The sequence below is a fragment of the Littorina saxatilis genome, linkage group LG13 (genome assembly GCF_037325665.1).
Source record: "Littorina saxatilis isolate snail1 linkage group LG13, US_GU_Lsax_2.0, whole genome shotgun sequence".
Lineage (NCBI taxonomy): Eukaryota > Metazoa > Mollusca > Gastropoda > Littorinimorpha > Littorinidae > Littorina > Littorina saxatilis.
The window spans coordinates 33,342,429-33,365,262 of record NC_090257.1 but is presented as its reverse complement, the minus strand read 5'-3'; the positions used below and the strand labels follow the sequence as shown (position 1 = coordinate 33,365,262).

Here is a 22,834-nt window from a genome sequence, read left to right as displayed (position 1 = left end):
AGATGAAATTGTTTTTAAATCGATTTCGGAAATTTAATTTTAATCATAGTTTTTATATTTTTAATTTTTAGAGCTTGTTTTTAATCCGAATATAACATATTTATATGTTTTTGGAATCAGAAAATGATGAAGAATACGATAAACGTAATTTTGGATCGTTTTATAAAAAAAATAATTTTAATTACAATTTTCAGATTTTTAATGACCAAAGTCATTAATTAATTTTTAAGCCTCCAAGCTGAAATACAATCCCAAAGTCCGGCCTTCAACGAAGATTGCTTGGCCAAAATTTCGATCAATTTGATTGAAAAATGAGGGTGTGGCAGTGCCGCCTCAACTTTTAAAAAATGCCGGATATGATGTCATCAAAGACATTTATCGAAAAAATGAAAAACACGTCTGGGGATATCATACCCAGGAACTCTCATGAAAAATGTCATAAGGATCGGTCCAGTAGTTTACTCTGAATCGCTCTACACACACACACAGACACACACACACATACACCACGACCAAAATTTAACTAAATGTAAAAAACACAAACACCCAGACAGACATACGTTCCTCATTATCAAGACTCTCCTGATTACTCAGGTGAGTCAAAAACCTTCAGCTGTGGCTTTAAAATGTGCGGAAAATCACAAATTAGCATGAAAAATCTCAAATCCTAAAACAAAGAGACTGCCAACGTTCCAAAATTCAGAATAAAAAACAATCTTGTTTTTGATTCTGAAAAATCTCAAGTAAATCTTCTTATGTATAGTCTCCTGCCTAAGACTCTCGATCCAGAAAAGCACAGCAGTCAGCAACAATCCACATGTAGCATATGCCGCAAGGGTTACAGCACTATAAGCTGCATCAATATTATTCATGGATTAAATGTGTGCAATGTGAACCAACTACAAAGTGTGTCAGGAAGACAGAAATAAAGAGCTTATGTTGCAAGCTGTCGCACTTCAGCGTCTGAACAGAAGAAACAAAGTCTCAGTCATGGACTTATTTTAAGTTGTCGCCGAAAAGTTAATTCTGTTACCCATGACTCAGATGTGACTCTCCATCACGAAACTTTTCATTTCACAAAATGTTATTCAAACACAAAGGTCAGGGAAAAAGTTCATAAACTATCCTAAGCTTTTACATTATTATGTGCCTTAGATGAAACCTCTTTTCACAAAATGAGCTCAATTCAAACACAAAAGAAACAAATTCATATCGTTTTAAACTTTGCTAACCTTTAAACAAAAAAGTGATTTATCATTATGTCAGCATTCAAGCCAACACTACAGCTGCTGAATTGATGCAAATGATTTCTATTCATAAATAAACTGCAACTTCAGTCACCAGACACTTAGTGTAAAAAATTCAATCAGGAGTACGATATCAACACTCAACATTTATATGAATGAACTTATTTTTCCTCCTTCCTTTCTGATAAGCTTTTACCTGTGCCCAAGGAAATGACAGATTTATACCCAATAATCAAAACACTTTCATGTGAAACCGGATTCAGTCCCTGAGCATTTTCCTTAAAAGTAGAAATCGTGCTGTTTACTTCTGTAGCTGGTACCCTAGGGGTTACAGTTTCTGCTATGCAAATTCTCTCTAACAGTCACAACAAAGAAAGGATATGAGATTCCTAACAGTTGCCCCGTGTTACCTACCAATAAGACAGATAATATGAAAACATCTCTCTCTCTATATCCCAAGACCCATCTTCTTTGTCTCTGTAAATCTACTATGGGTATATTTCTTGTATTTTAAGAGTAGTATTGTTATAATATATAGTATATCAATTGTACTCTTATAACACACGAAATAGTGGATGCATAATGGCGCAACAAATACACCACAGCACTACTTTCTGTTGACTTTGACATTCTACAGTGCACATGTACCAGTCGACTGAATGTGCCTGAGAATACCACAGTGTAAAGCCGAGCGGTCTTAGCTTCACATTAACTCTAACTGTCTGTGTCTGTGTCTTAGATGTTATACGTGTTTGAAGGTCATTTGTCAGGATGGCAATCACACGACAGGACAAACAGACACACAGAATATAAACTCAAAAAGAGGCAGGAAAAGTTCGAAATTGTATTGCATCAAAACAAATCATAAAAACAACTCGATACAAGGCGTTGGTTCTTTTCAGAAAATATATCTGTACATTGGTTCACTCTATTCCTGTAATTTTTCTACTCCTTACAAAAATATTCTAAGTCCAAAAATGGCCGAAAATTTGGGCATGACCCGTAGGTACCTTTAGCAAAATACGCTACTGAAAGCAATATCCTATGTCCTAAAATGGCTGAAAATTTGGGCAGAGGTTCGGGGCCTGGATAAAAATAAAGTAAAAGAGTAAAGCGACGCCACTTTACTCGCCGTGTGGTAACCTGGGACTGCGGAACGTTTGTTTTTAACCCTGTCAGTTCAGTCCACAGGGCGGAGTCCGGTATACCATTTAGACACTTAAGCCAGGTTGGTTGCCAAGACTCCGGAGGACAGTTTTAGAGATAACAACAAATACTTTGTACTAGGTTGGGAACCTCCCACAACCGTTCGGTACTAAGGTTGCCTCCCACAACCTTTTCCACAGGCACAGAAGCAATGCTGTAACTCTAAGTGGTGTTGGGGAGTCCGGTATACCATTTAGACACTTAAGCCAGGTTGGTTGCCAAGACTCCCGCCGAACCTTGAAAAGTAACAGCTTATATACCTTTTGTGACTGTCCCCGTCAGTCCACGTGCAAAAACAAATTCGTGGCAAGTAACAGGAGCGTGACTTAGGGTTCACAACCCCGCCAGTTTAGTCGGCGCGATCGTGTCAACGTCATAGAACAAAATGGGGAGGGACGGGGGGGGGGGGGGGGGGGGGGGGGGGTAGAGTCTCGAGACTGCTGTCAGCCTCCATAGAAGCTACAGTTAAAATCCCTCAAAAATACACAAAAACTCCTGTACAAAGAAAACTACATCAAAAACGCTGTAAAGAAATACATCAATAAAATGGAAATTCTTCGACGCATCATTTGATACCAAACACTCATTGGTTATCAACACTGTGAACAAAGTGCAAAACCTCTGACTATTACCTCGCAAAATAGTCATGTCACACCAAAAACGTATGCAGTTACAAGTTAACAACAATCAAACACAGTGTATATTGAACAGGCTTCTCCTATGTAGATGATAAACATAAAATCTCTATTCTACTAAACAAATGAATACAGACTACATGTTTATATTGAATACATGGGTAAAAGAAAGAATGATATACATGTAAAAGCTACATAAAAGACGAAAGAGAGAGAGAGAGAGAGGAGAGAGAGAGAGAGAGAGGAGAGAGAGAGAGAGAGAGAGAGAGAGAGAGAGGAGAGAGAGAGAGAGAGAGAGAGAGAGAGAGTGTGTGTGTGTGTGTGTGTTCGTCTGTGTGTACCAAGTATTATTCAACATGGAAGTAAAGAATCAGATCAAACTGGAAAGGAGGGTTGGGGGGGGGGGGGGGGGAAGGTGAGAGTTGGATGTCGAAAAACAATAATTTCGCGGGCGGTCCACATGCTCAAAACTAAGCCGTAGCGAGTTAGTGACCTAGGGTTCATATCCCGTCAGTCAAGCCGGCGCCATCGTGTCAAAACCAATTAACCAATTAATTCTACCGCAAGAGAACAATAGAAAAGTACTATATCATACCTATCTCCGAACAATTTACTAGGGGAAAGAACAAATATGATTTTAGAGCGTGAATCTTAATTCCACACAGTTTCAATACTAACTTAGATAATATATTCTGCTCTCTACGCTTTCTCTTCTTCTTCACTCTATATACTTTAAGAAGAAAATTACATATGGAGAAAAGACACCAAAAAAAATATTCATGTAGTCGCTTTTCTCCACAACAGTGTTGAGAACTTGCGCTAGAGTCGTTCAGTGCTCAAGCTCAGTTTTAGATTTGACTTGCCGAGACAATCATCACAACGTCATATATTTCATGACATCTGTCGTCCATCGCGTCATAGTCTTGGGACGTAATCGTCCGCTGTTCTATTTCTCTGTTGTGATCAACATGACAAACCGTGGGTGTGTGCGCTCGTTGGTGCCGGTTCTCTCAACTAAAAGAGAAGTCAAACTAGCAATCGTTAAAAACCCGGTCCGTCCGACCTTTACTGCCAATATTTTCAGGCTACGGTCATGCCTAAGAAGTCACAGTAGTGCTCTTTTCGGTACACACGCTCTTATCGGTACATCATCGGCTACAAGAGTCCTCTGGACAGGCTGTTTCATGCATTTTGCGAGTATTTCTAGCTCTTTTGCGGTGCAGTAGGCCCTATAGACGATGAAGGTGTCAAAGATCTCAGCAGATGCGTGTGTAACCACTAGGTATTCAGTCAAATCACTGTAAGAGGCTTTCAACGGTCAGGGACAGCAATGCCGCCCTTATGCACCAACTTGGCATAGATCAACAGGCGTTCCTTTTAAGAATAAGAATATGTGAAGAGATTAAGCCCTCAGTGCCTCATCTGAACAGACAACTAAATATATCCATCGCACTTTGTCTTTTGGGTCTTCAAGGGATATACAGGTTACAACACTCGTGTTTTTGGCTCACGTAAGTGTAGCCTATGCGATCGTAACTTTGTCTGTCTGTGCGTGCGTGCGTGTGTGTGTGCGTGTGTATGTCTGTGGTAGAAACTTTAACATTTCGTCATTTGAAGACGTCACATTATGGCGTAAGAGGGTTAGACGTCACGCGAAGGAATTACTGAAAGTCTCGGTCATTGCTATTTTGAGCGGGCCGAGACTAGTTGGCAGTCGTGTCCCTGTAAGTAGGCTACATGCAGACAGACAGATCTAGATCTAGTGTCTTGCTTTCTTGCACAGTGTCACCTATGCTTACTGTGTGTGTGTGTGTGTGTGTGTGTGTGTGTGTGTGTGTGTGTGTGTGTGTGTGTGTGTGTGTGTGTGTGTGTGTGTGTGTGTGTGTGTGACGGAGTGATTGAGTTTGTGTTACTGTTTGTCTATTTCTTTCGTGAGCCTTGAAGGCTTCGCCTCTTGTTTTATATGGCTTGTATTTCAGTCAAGACTCCGCGGGAATATGAAAGGGACTCACTCGCCAGACGCTCGTGTGTCCCTTAATATTCATCTGCTGGGTTCTTGACTGAAATACAAGCCATATAAAAAATCACTCGTGTTGTAACCTATACAAATGAAATAGACTGCTGTTTTATAATAATTTTTTTCTACTTAGTCTGTAAGGCTTGCTATTAGAACTTTAACATTCTCTTTTTTCTTTTTTAACCTTTAGTTACCTTCTGCACAGAATCTTGCTCTCCTTTGCAGTTCCCATACGATCTAACCCGCTTCCTCCCATGGTATGGAAAGTAACTCCGTCAATGTCAAACTTTAAAAAAATCAATGCAAAACAACAACAGAGTTTTTTTAAATTATAAACGCTCTAACCAGACAGGAATCCAGTAACAAATATATTGCATCAAAGTGAATAGCGAGCGTTTCCGGGATCTGCACATGGGAGCTTGAGCAGGCGATATTGGGAAGAAAAGGGCTAATGAAGCTTTTGGGCTCACTCTCATCCACTCTGAAAGCCACGACGTCTCTCGGCACAAAAGGGAGATAGCGTGTTTCAAATGATCTTTGTGATTGTTAAGGGATCTGCACGTGGATTATCTAGAGGGCGATACACCAGTCTGCCAAGTCAAATCAACAAGAAATTTGCTCCCTACACTAGACGTAGACAGCCTGTGGAGTTTTGGTATGAGTCAAATTGCAAGGTTGTTCAGACCTGGGAACCCCTGTTTTGCACTTTGAGTATTCTCAAACAAACTTGGTGTATTTTCAGAAAAATGAGCGTACTCCACACAGCGTTTGAAAATCCATGATTAAAACATGCGTCACGCGCATCCGTCACACCGGTAATTAAGTTTACCTATACATTTAAAACAAATGCTTTTTTCAATGTTTACTGACAAAAACTGTAATCATGTGACAAAATACTGGATCGGCTTCGGGATGGGCGTGTGAAGAAAAGTTGTCTAGGAATTTTTCTTGCCGTATTTTTTCCCCACTGACCGTACTGATCGTATTCTCGACAATCATGCGTACAAAATACGGCGAAATTGTATGGGTTCCCAGGTATGGTTGCTCTTATAAAAATTCTAGGACAGATCTTAGCACAGTGATTTACAAGAAGGCTGATTGTCCGTTTGTGGGTTGCCTGAATTACTGTTTTGAAAATATCTCACGATTTACTCATACTTTAAAGGTCCTTGTCTACATTTTTATACATAAATAGACATTTGACCATTAAAATGCTGAGTCTATTCCCTACAAATATTAACAAGAAGAGCAAACGCTCGATCGAGTCACTTTCGCAGTTCTGAATATTATATGAGGCATCAGATGGACAGGAAGAAATTGCTATTCACAACACAATGAGTCACGTTCACATAAAATTTGAGCCCGGTCACTTTTATAGTTTCCGAGAAAAGCCCAACGTTAAGTTGTGTGTTGCCGAACAGAAAAGGCTAGTTATCTCCCTTGTTTTTCTGATAACGTTCGTAAAAGGCTACAGATGTAAATACTTTGATGTAAAGAATAATCCTACAAAGTTTCAATCACATCCGATGAACTTTGTCAAAGATATAAAATGTCTAATTTTTCCTTTGACGCTGACCTGTGACCTTGAAAAAGGTCAAAGGTCAACGAAACCATCGTTAAAGTGTAGAGGTCATTGGAGGTCACGACTAAACAAAATATGAGCCCGATCGCTTTGATAGTTTCCGAGAAAAGTCCAACGTTAAGGTGGTGTCTACGGACGGCCGGCCGGACGGCCGGACAGACTAACACTGACCGATTACATAGAGTCACTTTTTCTCAAGTGACTCAAAAATACACCCCCCTTCGATCAAGAAGAACGAAGCAAGGGTATCCGTTTGAAAATTCATTGTAGTATTCCAGCATAGTAGAAAAGAATATCCTTATTTGGGAAATGCCGAGGGCAAAACTCCTCTCGAATACGGTGCATTTTGTTTGTTTAAAAAAATCGTGGACAGCGCTCCAATATCCAGTGTCAAACTGTTGCTGTGATTGTGTAGGCGTGACTGTCAGCATACAGACATGAATTTGATTGGTCGATATTTTTAGGCAAAGCACATGTTCTCAGCAAACAGAAAACAAAATATTGGAAGTGTCTGAGACACTACCCAAAAATAAAAACTTCTTTTACATATATATGTTTTTTTCTATAACTTTTTTCTCTATGGTTCTTTCATCAGCTGACTTAACTTTTTATCGAATTCTAACCATAAGTTTTTTGAAAAAAAGCAAAAATGTAGATGACCACCTTTAACATATGAATAGTATACAGAAAAAGTTTGTCAAAAGTATAACTAATCAAATTTGCTTACATCACTGAAGTTCCAACTTCTTTCGTGTCAATTATTTCTTCACAAAGACTACTTGAAATGAACAAAATGTTTCCCCCTTTCAAGGCCTCCTAACATTGTAACAAGTTAAACAAATAATAAAATTGCGCGTCAGTTTGCTGTCATCTGAGCCGTACTACCTGCTTCGTGTCACTCATGCTGTCATCGCCACAAGGTATTCTCAACATTTGAGCCATCTAAACATGCACACTTAAGGCCATGTCAGACGCACAACACAAAACAGTGTTTTCTTTCAAAACAAACACAAAACAGCGTGTTTCCCGTGTGACATCCACCAAAACACGTTTCAGAAAACACTGTTTTGTGTTTTCGCATCGTGTTTTGGGTTTTAGAGCATGCTCTAAAATCTGAAAACACATTTTGGTACTCAGCCAATGAACGCGGACAATCAACTCACGTGACTCGGTTTCCGGCACCACGGAGATATAAAAATAATGGCCGACTAATATGTGGTACCGATTCAGGGTAGTATCGGACCCATGAATCCTAACTAGAGTCTATGGAGCCTGTCACGATTGAAGAGTGGCAATAATATCAGTGGGCACTGCCAGCCGTGTTGTTTACAAACCCAAACACAGCGCGGTAGCTGGACGGGTCAAGCTGACACTGACCGTATCAGTGGGCACTGCCAGCCCGGCGTGTTGTTTAACCCAAACACAGGGCGATAGCTGGACGGGTCAAGCTGACACTGACCGATATTTCTGTGAAAACGCGCACCACGCTTCATCTGTGTGTTTTGCGTGTGACATCCCCTCTTTAAAAAGATGTTTCCTCGACGTTTTGAGAGGGTGTTTTTGTCGAAAACATGGTTTTGTGTTGTGCGTTCTTCTTCTTCTGCGTTCGTGGGCTGAAACTCCCACGTACACTCGTGTTTTTTGCACGAGTGGAATTTTACGTGTATGACCGTTTTTTACCCCGCCATTTAGGCAGCCATACGCCGTTTTCGGAGGGTGTTGTGCGTCTGTCTCCACCTTCAAGGCACAGTCCTTCCCAAAAAACAATGTGTACTGTGGCAGATATGCCAAGGCTTTTAAATAGGATAAGCCATTTCCCAACTTGGACACATACCAACAATCATTGTCATCATTTTCACGAGTTTTCATTCACAAACACCTGGGAAATAAATCTCATGTTCCCCATGCAATAAATCGAGGTGGTGAATGGGTTTGAGCTTTCAGGTGAAACGTGGATTGTCAAAGTAAAAGCCAATCAGGCTGATTGTTTGATGTGTGAAACCATCGCGGCTTTGGATTTGTGTTTCCGAGGACAACGATTGTAAGCATTCACTCTCAAAGACCCAATCAATGTTGATAATTACCGCGGCGACTCATGGTCAATTTGCAACTTATCTCTGTAATCGCAAAATCCACAACGAAAAGTCATAAACACTTAAAAAGAAAAGAAATATGCTCAACACTTACTGAACTCACACGTATGATCGCAGCTCTGTACATTTTCAGACTGGAAGAAAAGCGTCAACAAGCTACGTTTGACGTCACATACAAGGTTGACGTGTTATCTCGAGCTACTGTGACGATGCTTTGTGGCCCGGAGTTGGATTCTAAAAATTCGTCTCCCTGTGGGTTATTGTGCATTTTGTTGCACAACCAAAATGATGACAAAAACGATGTTTGGTGGCTTGTCGTCAGACCAGCATTTTGTTGTTGGTCCTCAGGGAGCATATCGCCTTTTGTCTCATATTTATCGACCAAGGCCGAAGTCGATAAAGATGAAACAAAAGACGATATGGTCCCCTTGGACCAACAAAAAAGCTGGTCTGTCAACAAGCCACCAAACATCTTATAATATCCTGACTCCTTCCTGGCGCGGGATTTTTTTTTAGGAATGAATTTTGCACATTTACACCTGTGGCTTTTGGGGGGAAATTAATTCATTAACAAGAAGAGCAAACGCTCGATCGAGTCACTTTCGCAGTTCTGAATATTATATGAGGCATCAGATGGACAGGAAGAAATTGCTATTCACAACACAATGAGTCACGTTCACATAAAATTTGAGCCCGGTCACTTTTATAGTTTCCGAGAAAAGCCCAACGTTAAGTTGTGTGTTGCCGAACAGAAAAGGCTAGTTATCTCCCTTGTTTTTCTGATAACGTTCGTAAAAGGCTACAGATGTAAATACTTTGATGTAAAGAATAATCCTACAAAGTTTCAATCACATCCGATGAACTTTGTCAAAGATATAAAATGTCTAATTTTTCCTTTGACGCTGACCTGTGACCTTGAAAAAGGTCAAAGGTCAACGAAACCATCGTTAAAGTGTAGAGGTCATTGGAGGTCACGACTAAACAAAATATGAGCCCGATCGCTTTGATAGTTTCCGAGAAAAGTTTGTCAAAGATATAAAATGTCTAATTTTTCCTTTGACGCTGACCTGTGACCTTGAAAAAGGTCAAAGGTCAACGAAACCATCGTTAAAGTGTAGAGGTCATTGGAGGTCACGACTAAACAAAATATGAGCCCGATCGCTTTGATAGTTTCCGAGAAAAGTCCAACGTTAAAGTGTATCTAAACCCCATTTTTCAACCCAAAACCCTTATTACCAACGCAAACATACACCCAGATGCATTCCATTCCCACCCCTTCAAAGGCCCGAAGATGCGAGGAGCAGACGCAGCGAGTGGGAAAAGTCCGTAAAAGCTCGCACCTGCCAGCCTTCAGCTGAAACAAGACGATGATGCTAAAAATAGAAACGTCGGCAGATGACGTAGAGATGGGAATGGGAGTGGGAGCGGAAGCAGCGCCCTCTCCATGGATCTAGATCTAACTTTCTGCAAACACGAGTCAGCATGAGTAGATCGTTTCTGCGTCGTTTACGGTTGCAATACTATCCATGCAAACATGCCGGGAATAAGTAAGCTTACTCACGGGTTCCCTCAAGTCTTTCACAGAAGGAAAGCTTGGATTGACTTTGTGGAAACGGTTTATTCACAACCAACGAGTGGACACCATTTTGCAGATGATGCATTTGCAGAACAGTTCACAGCTCCCTTGTTCGAATCCGAACTCGGTTATCGTCCGAGTCGGAGGTTGTTGGAGGATTCTGTCCCGTCAGGGATCCCACTAACGTTTATCAATGTGAAGAAGAATTTGAATGCTGCATAAAAGACAGTTGAGACGGCTGACGAAGAAGTGTCGAACCGGAGAAAGACTCAAAGTCGACGGAAAAGAAAAGTGATGAAGGCAAGTGATCGTTATGTTTCTGTTGGCGGTGCATGATTAAATTTAACGTCAGACGTAGTGCGTTGCATCTCCATCGTTTATGTAAGGTATGTGTGTCCGTGTGAATATGTGTAGGAGGGAGACTGAGACTCTCAAAAATTCTGATTTCTGATTTCTCTCTCTGTCTTGCCAATAAAATAATAACGAATAGATACACACAGAAAGACACACACAAACACAAGCAGACACACACAACCACACCCATAGACATGCATATACACTTTCTTTGATCCAGAACCACAGAGACAGACACATACACCACACATACGCATATAGACATGCACATACACTTTGATCCAGATTGACACATAGACGGACGGACACACACACATTCACACGCAAACAGTCACATTCACATATACACACACACACAATCACACTCAAAACACACATAAACACACATCATACCTCCAGCAGATTTTTTTTTACAATGTAGAAATATCTAGGTCATTGATTGTTAGATTCATTCCTGTAAAATCTCCCAAATCTAACAAACAAATACATGTACATGTAGTTGAAACAAATGTCTTGTGCAAGAGAGATCAAGGGAGATAATTTTGATGCAATTGTTAATGACATTGCATAGCGATATCCTTTAAAAAACAAAATTGAAAATAAGGAATTGAGATCTCTACACAATTTATCTTCCTTGTTTTATGTATGACATTGAGTTATGGTTAAAATTGTATTCTCGGAATTGTTCAAAAATAAATTTGAAGGGAGGCAACTAATAGATGAACAAACAATATTACAATTTACACATTCAGTTATGTCTTTTTTGGATAAGATCTATTAATGAGAATTATACAATAAATACACATGGAGGGGGGGGGGGGGGGGGGGGGTGGTGCAGAGTGATTTTGAATGAGGTATCTGTCTAATATTTAGTAAAGCGTGGAATTATGACTGAGAGTGAGAGTCATTAATTCAGTGCATTTAAATTTGTATCCTGTTTTCAGGCTGTTCCTTGCCACTCTGCATTACAATGAAAATTGGGACAGGGGTGATGCGCTAGATGAAGAAGGAAATCCGACGTTGTCCATCACATTCCCAAAAGGAAAGAAAGGAGAGTACAGTGTGAGGAAGTGCAAAGGGCCACGAGCTTATGGTAAGTTACATGCAGGGTAATTACTGACTGCTGGTTTTTAGCAAACACACACACACAAATGAAAATCCTCTTCTTTTCTTATACTCCAGAATTCTGGCAATTTACCCAAACACACCAGGGGTCGACACTAACTTATTTGGCCTGGGGCCACACTGGCCCCAGAGATGGAAATTGCTGGGGCGGAAAAAAAAATCTGGGGCCCACTCTCAGTATTCACGTGCGGCAATGCATTGTCTGTTTTTCTTCATCGTACTGAAGCCAGGGAAATTCTTTCAACCATTTGACATTGAAATTACGACAGCGCTTTGCGCTTTTGGCTGCATCGGTCTCCTTTTTTCGTTTCTCTCCACCCTGTTCTTCATCTTCATTTCCATGTCTTTTTACACCAGGGAAGTGTCGCCACATTTTGCGTTTGGCATTTGAAGGCGATACTTCTCTCTCACGCTAAAGAGCGCAATCTGGGAGTTATTTCCCTTATGACATTGTCCTTCGACGATTTGAATGTGTTTTTTTCTTGACTGCGGCATTGATCGTAACGCAAATTTCAGTGACGACTTTGACTGGCGATTTTTAGTGATTGGCTCTGCTGGCATTAGAATTTTCGGTTTGTCATTGTTGGAATTTATCCTGGGGCGGAGTGGGCCCCAAGCTTCGGCAATGTTTGGGGCGGAACACAAAACTCTGGGGCGTTCCGCCCCCCGCTAGTGTCGAACCCTGCACACACTCACACACACAACTGAAGAGGGAAAAGACAGAGAGAGAAATATTACATTTAATTTTGTTCAGTTGGGTATTCGCTAGAACTGCAGCATTCTTCCTAAAATGCATTTTTGCAAGCATAAAAGCTGTACTTGGTTCCGTGCTAATAATGCCTTTTCACGACTATCTCATCCTGAGCTATCCACTGTTACATTTACAGGTCACGTGTCAAGATTGCTTCAACGTCTGTTTGAGAAGCTGACAAAGGATCCAGGTGCCTTTGAAGCTTCCTTCCCTGAGGAATTTTGTGACAAACCTGACTTTTGGGCCGCTGCATATCACCCCCCCCCCCCCCCCCCCCCCATACCGATAAGAAGCTGCAGCACCATACAGTACAAGATAACCAAACTGATCCCACTTTTCCCCGCTGATATCGACACCAACGACAATACTGAACAAAATGCACTTGCAAGGAATTACAGATTTTACTCTTTTATTTCATAAGTGATGCATTAGATTATAAATACATTTTCATGTTACCATTTTCATTCAAGCTCAGACCACTCAAAACCTCTGTAGTACATCAGACGGAAATGCATATCTGATGGCCCGTACTCCACATGAAGGTAAAGGTATCCTGATTTTCCTCCCTAGCACACCATGGCACCACCTCACAAGCTGTCAGAATCCTATGTAGCGGTACTTCCTGAAAAATAATCACAAAATCTGTGACATAAGTGTGTGTTGCATAGTCCGGCAGGGTGTTCCTACAAAAGGTGTGGAAAGTGGGGGGAAGAACACTTATTTTTCGTGAATTGATAGAATGGCTTGTTTCATGGCTGGCTGGCTGGCTGTGTGTGTGTGTGTGTGTGTGTGTGTGTGTGTGTGTGTGTGTGTGTGTGTGTGTGTGACAGTATGACAAGATCCATGTAAATATTTAATTTTACCTAGTTATTTATGTTTAAAATGTACTTTCCAAAATGTGTTTCTTTCCAGCATTATGTTAATCTTGTTTCACACAAAGTGTGTAAACTATGAATCTATTATTCACTTCTGGACTTCAGTGTGGAGAGATCCGAGGATAACAAAATAATATTTACTGGTTTGTATATAATATATTATATGCATCATACCATGTCAAACACATCACAATATAGACGCGTGATCGACAAGAAGAGGAAATACTATGTGTGCTCTTGTATGTCTTATCTTTTAATTTAATGTTTTTTTTTTAATGGACCAACTTTCAACTTTGTGAGAAGAAAAAGTTTTTAAGACATGAAAAACAAGGATTGCTTTAAACCTGCAAATTAAAAAAAATCTTCTGTCACCTTCTTCTTCAGGTGTGTGAATGGATGGGTGTACGGGGTACATTTGTCATGTGGAACAGACCTAGAAGTATCTGCCAACACATCACGATGATGTGACAAGCACATGCTTGGTAAAGAAAGATAGGTGTGTCACTTACTCCTTAAGAGTAGCCTGTAAAAACCCATGCTCCTCCCGGTACTGGTAATATGCCGTCTCCAGCATATCCGTGTTTAGGCAGACGCTTTCAAATTATGGGAGCTGCGTGATGCATGTAATGCCAATTTTTTCGGGAGGTCTGCAAACATAACAGTATTGTTATAACTTATGGTTAACTATGAAATTAGTGTAAGAACTTCTGTCTTTCTTTATTTGGTGTTTAACGTCGTTTTCAACCATTCAAGGTTATATCGCGACGGGGAAAGGGGGGAGATGGGATAGGGGAAAGGGGGGAGATGGGATAGAGCCACTTGCTAATTGTTTCTTGTTCACAAAAGCACGAATCAAAAAATTGTTCCAGGGACTTGCAACGTAGTACAATATATGACCTTACTGGGAGAATGCAAGTTTCCAGTACAAAGGACTTAACATTTCTTACGTACTGCTTGACTAAAATCTTTACAAACATTGACTATATTCTATACAAGAAACACTTAACAAGGGTAAAAGGAGAAACAGAATCCGCTAGTCGCCTCTTACGACATGCGGGGGGCAGAGAAATAAGGATGTGGAAAAGAAGACTTTTGGTAAGTGAAATAAAGGTGATGGATCCAGTCAGGTAGAAATAAGACAACAAGAAAGGAATCGGAAAACTGCAGGGAATAGTAGGGAGAGTTTTCTTGGAAGGAAATATAGGTGAAAGGACTGGTAAGGCAGAAATAAGACAAAAGAAGAGAAGTAAAGGGGTGGGGAAGCTTAGTGGAAACACTCCCGCCGCGTGAAGGCGACCCCATGGGAGCAGTGTAAGAACTAAACTTCTAACAGACATTATGAAGTTAAGGCTTTACAGACTATTTATAGTAATGAATAACCTCTGCATCTATGTTGCAAAATAGTCACACTTTTCCTTTGCTCTTTTCATTGAAAAAAAAAGTAATTTAACTAATGCCAAGTAAAAAGTAATACATACCTGCCTGGGACAGTTCAGCTTCTTCATAATCTTAGTAGACTCTGTGCAGCAGTTGCATTCCTCCACTTTCTCCATCTCCACACAGTTGGCACATTCAGACCTGAAAGTATCACAAACAAACTTCACTCGTTTCTATCCTTCCGCCGAGTGTTGCGAATGCACACATGTTGGAAGTATTCTTAGATTTCATCAGAAAGAAATAATAACATTAGTTCTAAAAATGTGACTTGCCAACTCAAAATGTAAACACTAGGGACTGCCAGATTCGCCTTCGTCAAAAGCTCGTGCATGTCGATCTTCGTGAGTTTGCTTCTGTAAAATGTTCATTCTGGAGGCCTAGTGAATTTCTTGCATATAACCAGGTCATGTCCAAAATTGACACTAGCTCTGGAGACAGACTGAAAAACCAAGTTAGCATAGCCTAGTGCACAAACACCCACACAAACGGTACTCATGTCACAGTTCAGATCTAGATCTAGACTCCAAGCTTGACACATCCTGTCAGAATGTCCTTTTCTCGGTTGCTTGTACCCAAAATAAAACGTGACTTCGTTACTCACCAGTCTGTGTTCCCAAGGCGATTAATCATGCTGCTGTTGTCAGAAAGATGATTTTCCTCCACGTTCCTTTCATTTTCTCGTGCCCGAGGTTCAAACATATATGGTACAACACGATTGTGGTTCACCACGTTTTGTGCGCCACGACTGACTGTCGTCCATTGTGCTCTCTTCCCATGTCTACGTCACAGGCACTTGGCTGGCGCGTCGGGAGTTCTCGGGTTTTCTCGGCAAAGTCCGGATGAGCAAATTTAGTACGCATGCCAGTTGGCGAACGGCTGAGCGCAGAGCGGTTAAAGTGCAGAAAAATGTCGTAACTGGAACCCCTCTACACACACTCAAACCTGTACTTGCAGGGTTTAGACACACTTTAAGGTGGTGTCTACGGACGGCCGGCCGGCCGGCCGGACGGACGGCCGGACGGCCGGCCGGACAGACTAACACTGACCGATTACATAGAGTCACTTTTTCTCAAGTGACTCAAAAAATCTAGCTCTGCAAAGAAAGCACCCGGATTGATAATTCCAGGTACATGTCAAAGTGGAGGGATTGCCTTATCCACTGTAAAGGCCCGGTCAGATTTGAGATAGTGAACCCAATCGTTTACATGAGAAGGGCTGTGCATTTAACAGGACGCCTCCATGCATGAATAACAAATACATAGCACAGAAAAAGCACAAGTTTGACCTGCACATTCAGAAAACTGGATCAAAGGCCCGGTACAGGGAACAAATTCGGGTAATTTTAACAGAACATCACGAACACCTAATCAACACCAGCTCGCTTAGAGACGAAATAAACTGAACTTAATTTAGATATACTGTTGGGGAACATATTTCGTTCTCACTCACATACCCAAATGTGTATAGCCGGTTAGATATATATCTATAAAAAAAACACATGTCGTCATGTGTCAGACAAACCTCAAACGGGCAATAGCATTATAAACAGTTTGACAGAAAGTGTGAATCTGACAGAGACAATCAACTTACCTTTGGGCGTTTCCAGACAACGCTTCCAAACTTGCCGGGCGTAGATGACAGTGATCGGTCATCCGGCGGGAACTCTGGGTCAATGAACAAGGTTCCTTTGGTCTGGCACTCTTTCTTCAGGGCGGAATAGTCCTGGTTCTTGTACTTCTTGTTTTGGTCAAACAGGAACTTCTTCATCTTGCTGTTTTTGCTCTCAGTCTTACACACTCCTCAAACAGCTTGCTGCACATCAAGGAAAAAGGTTAAATACAAGTGCAGTGTTCTTCCTTCTCTGACTAGGCCCCCCCAAAAATAGGTCTGTTTACGGTAACATAGGCCAATAAAATAGGGTCGGTAGGTCGGGATTTTTTTTCCCCAAAAAACCATATTTTTACTCCCCCCCCCCCCCCCCCCCCCCCCCAAATGCCAAAAAAAGTCTAGGGTCGCGCGAAAAAAATAGGGTCGGTCGGGTTACCGTAAACAGACTTTTTTTTTTTTTGCCTTAAGTCAGCTGGACATGGACTTAAAAACATACATGTAATGCATACTGGTCCAAATGTCCTGGCTTAAAAAAAAACATTTAAAAAAAAAAGTATGCCAATCCTTTTTAGTAAGGCATCAATTACCAGTTTCGCTAGTCTCTCAAATGTCACATGTTCATGGAACACTCATTTTCCTCATAGTAGCTAACCTCAGGTTATTGGATATTTCGATCAACAGCGATCATTGCTAAGTCAATGAATGCATGATTAATGAATACACAATATTTGAGCATGCTAGTCTGTCGATTGTTTGCAACTTAAGTGGCAGGCTGGTCTTTGACTGCGTTCGTCTTTGTCGTGTAATGTTATGAACATGCACCATATCGATGCCAATGTTTCTGTCTATACTGTGTAATTCGAGTAATGCACAATATTTTTACTCCATAAACCTAATTAGCTTGTATCTGAAGTTACTAAATGAATTTTCAGCCACAAGAGTCATCTTTGTTCAGATTTTTCAGCACGATTGTTGTAAAGTTATGAACTCCTTCATCCTTTTTTAGAATGATAGCTGAGCACTTAAAGTTACAAAATATTCAATTGGATTGTTATCTCTCTTGAGTGCATGTCTTCTGGACATGTGTAATGTATCCAAGTTCTGCACCATTTGGCTGCTAGTAGCAAAATATTACTATGTCACGGTGTAAAGTTATGAAAAATAAAAGGTAATAACTTATTTTTCGGGCTGTTTTTAAGTTAGGACTGTCACAATTGCTTATGTATTGTTTTCTCATAACCAACATCGAACGCAGAAGAAGAAGAAGTTTTCTCATAACAAATGATGCTTTAGAAATAAATGTCCAACCTTACAAATCTATCATACTCAGTCACATGCAGCTCTGGTTCTACTAGCTATTACAACTTACGTCTTATGTTTTCGCATTGCATTTAAATGCATAGATCTACAGGAATGCATGCCTACTGAATACAGAAAATTTGATCTGCCAGCACAATGTCTTAGCCAGTAGGTTTATTACTTGACTATGAATGACACGAAATAGCATAGATGTACTCAAACTGCTGCCCCATGCCATTTGTATTAACTATTATGCTGTCAAATTTCAAAACACCATGTCTGTCCAAGCTATAACACAATTACACAGTTACTAAGAGCTTAGAATGACTCAACGAGTAACAACACAAAACGGCAGCTGCAAGTTGTAAAAGTGTAGCACGCACATTGCTAACTACCGCCGTACCGGTGCATCAGATGACACACCCATTCACTGATTCAGGCTGACTGGGCAATGAACAGCTCATTCTGACTCATTTCTCTAGTACGAACAGTAATACAACACACTGATACGTATCAAAAGCTGAACACAAAAGTCAGCTACAATTGCTTTTCGCGGTGGAGCGAGTGGGAAGGGGAGATCAAAGTAATCACGACGAATACGCCTTCGATGTGGCCCCTCTGCACTACACGCATTATTCGGCCTTGACCCCCGACAATGTGCCGCAGACATCCATAAAATTCTCCGTGAAGACTATCACAAAAATGCCATATCTGTTGCGGCAACCTGATCAAGAGCCCGCAAAAACTATACAACGCAACAAGACTGCATAAGGCAGGCCAGGCCGCTCGCAGCAGCTAGCTCGACACCGCTTCTGTGCAGCACCCAAATACCGCGAACTTGTCTTGCAACTTTTGGCTGCAAGTCTCGGGTGCCGAACAGATAAAAATCTGATGTGTGCGCCTATGAGACAACAGCAAAGGGGAAAAAATAAGGTAAAACATGTACAATCTATTCCTTCAAAGGCTACGTAAGGCTCTGTGATAAGGCGTTGAAGAAAAAGAGACAAAAATGTGGACTTACCGTCTCCGGCAGACAGGAATGAAACCAGCGATTTTGAGCAATTACGGAGTTTGACGAAGCTACCCGAAGAATTTGCCAAGGGAAGCCACTGCTGGACGACATCTTTTTACCCAAACGCATGTGAATGTCAATAATGAAAATTCAGATGTTGCGCGGAAAGATGCTTTTTCTTTTGAAAGAATAGGGAATGGAAGGTTTGTTTTATACGGAGCAGGAAACAGAAATGTAACATAGATAACAATAAAAAAAATATGGTTGGGCTGGGGTGGAAGAAGACAGAGAGAGAAAGAGAGAGAGAGACTGACTGAGAGAGAGAGAGAGAGAGAGAGAGAGAGAGAGAGAGAGAGAGAGAGAGAGAGAGTGGATATGCACAGTTTTGGTTCTAACTTGAGAAAAACACAAGAAAAACTTTGTATGTTAGTGTGCTTCATGCGTCTGACTGAAGTGTTCTGATTTTTATAGAATGAACAAATTCCATCTGTTTTTTACATTCAGTCAAGTATTGACAGAAAGTACTAACAAGGGTGGAGCTAGATGACCATTTCCCCCCTAGGTGCATGTGTGCATGTGTCTCTGTGCGAGCAAAGCATTGGTCAAAAACTACCAATGAAACTTGACGTGTGCATTTTTTATGGCATTTTCTGTTGTTATTATTCATAGCGTTATTTGATGACGCCATATTATGATATTTGCCAGTTTGCAAAATCTAAACAACGAAGTGACCGGCGTCAGTGGTAAGATGAACAAAGTTAAAAAACAAAGGATTACTGTACTCACCGATACAAGAACGACACAAGACGATACGAATTTTCGCTTATGAAAGCTTCATCATGAAAAACAAGAACACAAAAGACAACAACAAGTCGCGTAAGGCGAAAATACAACATTTAGTCAAGTAGCTGTCGAACTCACAGAATGAAACTGAACGCAATGCCATTTTTCAGCAAGACCGTATACTCGTAGCATCGTCAGTCCACCGCTCATGGCAAAGGCAGTGAAATTGACAAGAAGAGCGGGGTAGTAGTTGCGCTAAGAAGGATAGCACGCTTTTCTGTACCTCTCTTTGTTTTAACTTTCTGAGCGTGTTTTTAATCCAAACATATCATATCTATATGTTTTTGGAATCAGGAACCGACAAGGAATAAGATGAAAGTGTTTTTAAATTGATTTGGACAATTTAATTTTGATAATAATTTTTATATATTTAATTTTCAGAGCTTGTTTTTAATCCGAATATAACATATTTATATGTTTTTGGAATCAGCAAATGATGGAGAATAAGATAAACGTAAATTTGGATCGTTTTATAAATTTTTATTTTTTTTTACAATTTTCCGATTTTTAATGACCAAAGTCATTAATTAATTTTTAAGCCACCAAGCTGAAATGCAATACCGAAGTCCGGGCTTCGTCGAAGATTACTTGACCAAAATTTGAACCAATTTGGTTGAAAAATGAGGGCGTGACAGTGCCGCCTCAACTTTCACGAAAAGCCGGATATGACGTCATCAAAGACATTTATCAAAAAAATGAAAAAAACGTTCGGGGATTTCATACCCAGGAACTCTCATGTCAAATTTCATAAAGATCGGTCCAGTAGTTTAGTCTGAATCGCTCTACACACACACACACACACACACAGATAGACACACACACACACGCACGCACATACACCACGACCCTCGTCTCGATTCCCCCCTCTACGTTAAAACATTTAGTCAAAACTTGACTACGGTAAATGTAAAAAGCAGACGCAACACGGAACTCAAGGTTTGAAAGAAAATGGAGGGGAAACACGCAAAAAAGGGAAGGAACTCTAGGAACGGAAATGAATGACAGGGGAGAGAAGTGGTTGGATGATGTCATGGGCACAGGCATACAGACTAAAAGTAATACACATTCATTGAGAGGGTGGGGGGGGGGGGGGGGGGGAAGTAAGAAGAAAAGAAAATCAAAACTTGACTAAATGTAAAAAGAAGGGGGGAAACACTGACACGCACTGCACGCAGGCACGCACGCACACACACACACACACACACACACAAAACCAAACACATAAACAAACACACACACACACACACACACACACACACACACACACACGTACCGTAAATCCACAGTATGTTTAGGGGGGATCAGCTCGTTACTCCCCCGTATCGCTACTCCCCCGGCTCGATACTCCCCCGGCTCGTTACTCCCCCGGCTCGTTACTTCCCCGACAAGTTACTCCCCCGTATCGCTACTCCCCCGGCTCGTTACTCCCCAGTACACAGAAAATGACTGGATAACCCTGTGATAGTAAGTTGGCATGAAATAATGTTTCCCCCCCCCCCCCCCCCCCCCCCCACTGTCCAGCTGTTTGTTTGTTTGTTTCTTTGTTTATCCAGACAATTTCTCCGGAAAAACAATATTTCATGTTAACTTACTATCACAGGGTTATCCAGTCATTTTCTGTGTATGGGGGAGTAACGAGCCGGGGGAGTAACGATACGGGGGAGTAACGAGCCGGGGGAATAACGAGCCGGGGGAGTATCGAGCCGTGGGAGTATCGGATACGGGGGAGTAACGAGCTGAGCATCTCGTTACTCCCCCGTATCTCTTCTGCTTAAAATATATATATACTTTTTTTTTCAAAGATGTACTGTACACGAATGTACAGGCAGATCTGCCAGTTGTAAGTTCTTTAAACATGCTCTCTCTCTCTCTCTCTCTCTTGAAAATTCAATTAATTAATAGCTACATTACTTAAGTGTAATCAAAAGGTACGGGGGAGTAACGAGCCGGGGGAGTAGCGATACGGGGGAGTAACGAGCCGGGGGAGTAACGATACGGGGGAGTAACGAGATGCTAATATGGACCGGCTCCTAATATGGACCACCTCCTGTTCTGATAAACTAACAGCACTAGAGCGCTCACAAAAGTTGTATTCGCTGTATTCACCCTCTCTGGATAACTTGCACATTTCAAAACAGTTGCAGAAACACAAATCTCAAAACCGTTATGCTTTTTCTCTTTTTATATTTAGTCAAGTTTTGACTAAATATTTTAACATCGAGGGGGAATCGAAACGAGGGTCGTGGTGTATGTGCGTGTTTGTGTGCGTGTGTGTGTCTGTGTGTGTGTGTGTAGAGCGATTCAGACTAAACTACTGGACCGATCTTTATGAAATTTGACATGAGAGTTCCTGGGTATGAAATCCCCGAACGTTTTTTTCATTTTTTTGAGAAATGTCTTTGATGACGTCATATCCGGCTTTTCGTGAAAGTTGAGGCGGCACTGTCACGCCCTCATTTTTCAACCAAATTGGTTCAAATTTTGGTCAAGTAATCTTCGACGAAGCCCGGACTTCGGTATTGCATTTCAGCTTGGTAGCTTAAAAATTAATTAATGACTTTGGTCATTAAAAATCTGAAAATTGTAAAAAAAAAATAAAAATTTATAAAACGATCCAAATTTACGTTTATCTTATTCTCCATCATTTGCTGATTCCAAAAACATATAAATATGTTATATTCGGATTAAAAACAAGCTCTGAAAATTAAATATATAAAAATTATTATCAAAATTAAATTGTCCAAATCAATTTAAAAACACTTTCATCTTATTCCTTGTCGGTTCCTGATTCCAAAAACATATAGATATGATATGTTTGGATTAAAAACACGCTCAGAAAGTTAAATCAAAGAGAGGTACAGAAAAGCGTGCTATCCTTCTTAGCGCAACTACTACCCCGCTCTTCTTGTCAATTTCACTGCCTGTGCCATGAGCGGTGGACTGACGATGCTACGAGTATACGGTCTTGCTGAAAAATGGCATTGCGTTCAGTTTCATTCTGTGAGTTCGACAGCTACTTGGCTAAATATTGTATTTTCGCCTTACGCGACTTGTTACATTTAGTCAAGTTATGACTAAATGTTTTAACATCGAGGGGGGAATCGAGACGAGGGTCGTGGTGTCTGTGCGTGTGTGTGTGCGTGTGTGTGTCTGTGTGTGTGTGTGTGTGTGTAG

At 40.9% G+C, this 22,834-nt stretch overlaps 1 protein-coding gene and 1 long non-coding RNA gene across 4 annotated transcripts in view; both read right to left on the bottom strand.

The window, feature by feature from the left end:
• The window catches only part of LOC138945552 (calpain-5-like), a 54,748-nt gene extending 35,840 nt beyond the window's left edge, over window positions 1-18,908 (bottom strand). The window contains exons 1-2 of one of the 3 annotated variants that reach the window (XM_070317000.1): window positions 18,827-18,908; window positions 16,489-16,710 (exon numbers count right to left, since the gene is read on the bottom strand). In XM_070317000.1, coding sequence (XP_070173101.1) covers window positions 16,489-16,665 — 177 coding nt within the window. In that variant the 5' untranslated portion in view covers window positions 16,666-16,710; window positions 18,827-18,908. Of the gene's footprint in view, window positions 1-16,488; window positions 16,711-18,188; window positions 18,776-18,826 lie in introns of those variants that run through there. The other 2 variants (XM_070317001.1, XM_070317002.1) reach the window with 2 other exon arrangements.
• On the bottom strand, window positions 12,979-15,868 carry LOC138945558 (uncharacterized). The gene is made up of 4 exons (XR_011449029.1): window positions 15,500-15,868; window positions 14,940-15,039; window positions 13,971-14,108; window positions 12,979-13,208 (listed from the first exon to the last, which is right to left on the bottom strand). It is a non-coding gene; the product is annotated as an uncharacterized lncRNA (long non-coding RNA).
• Window positions 18,909-22,834: the final 3,926 nt, after the last annotated feature.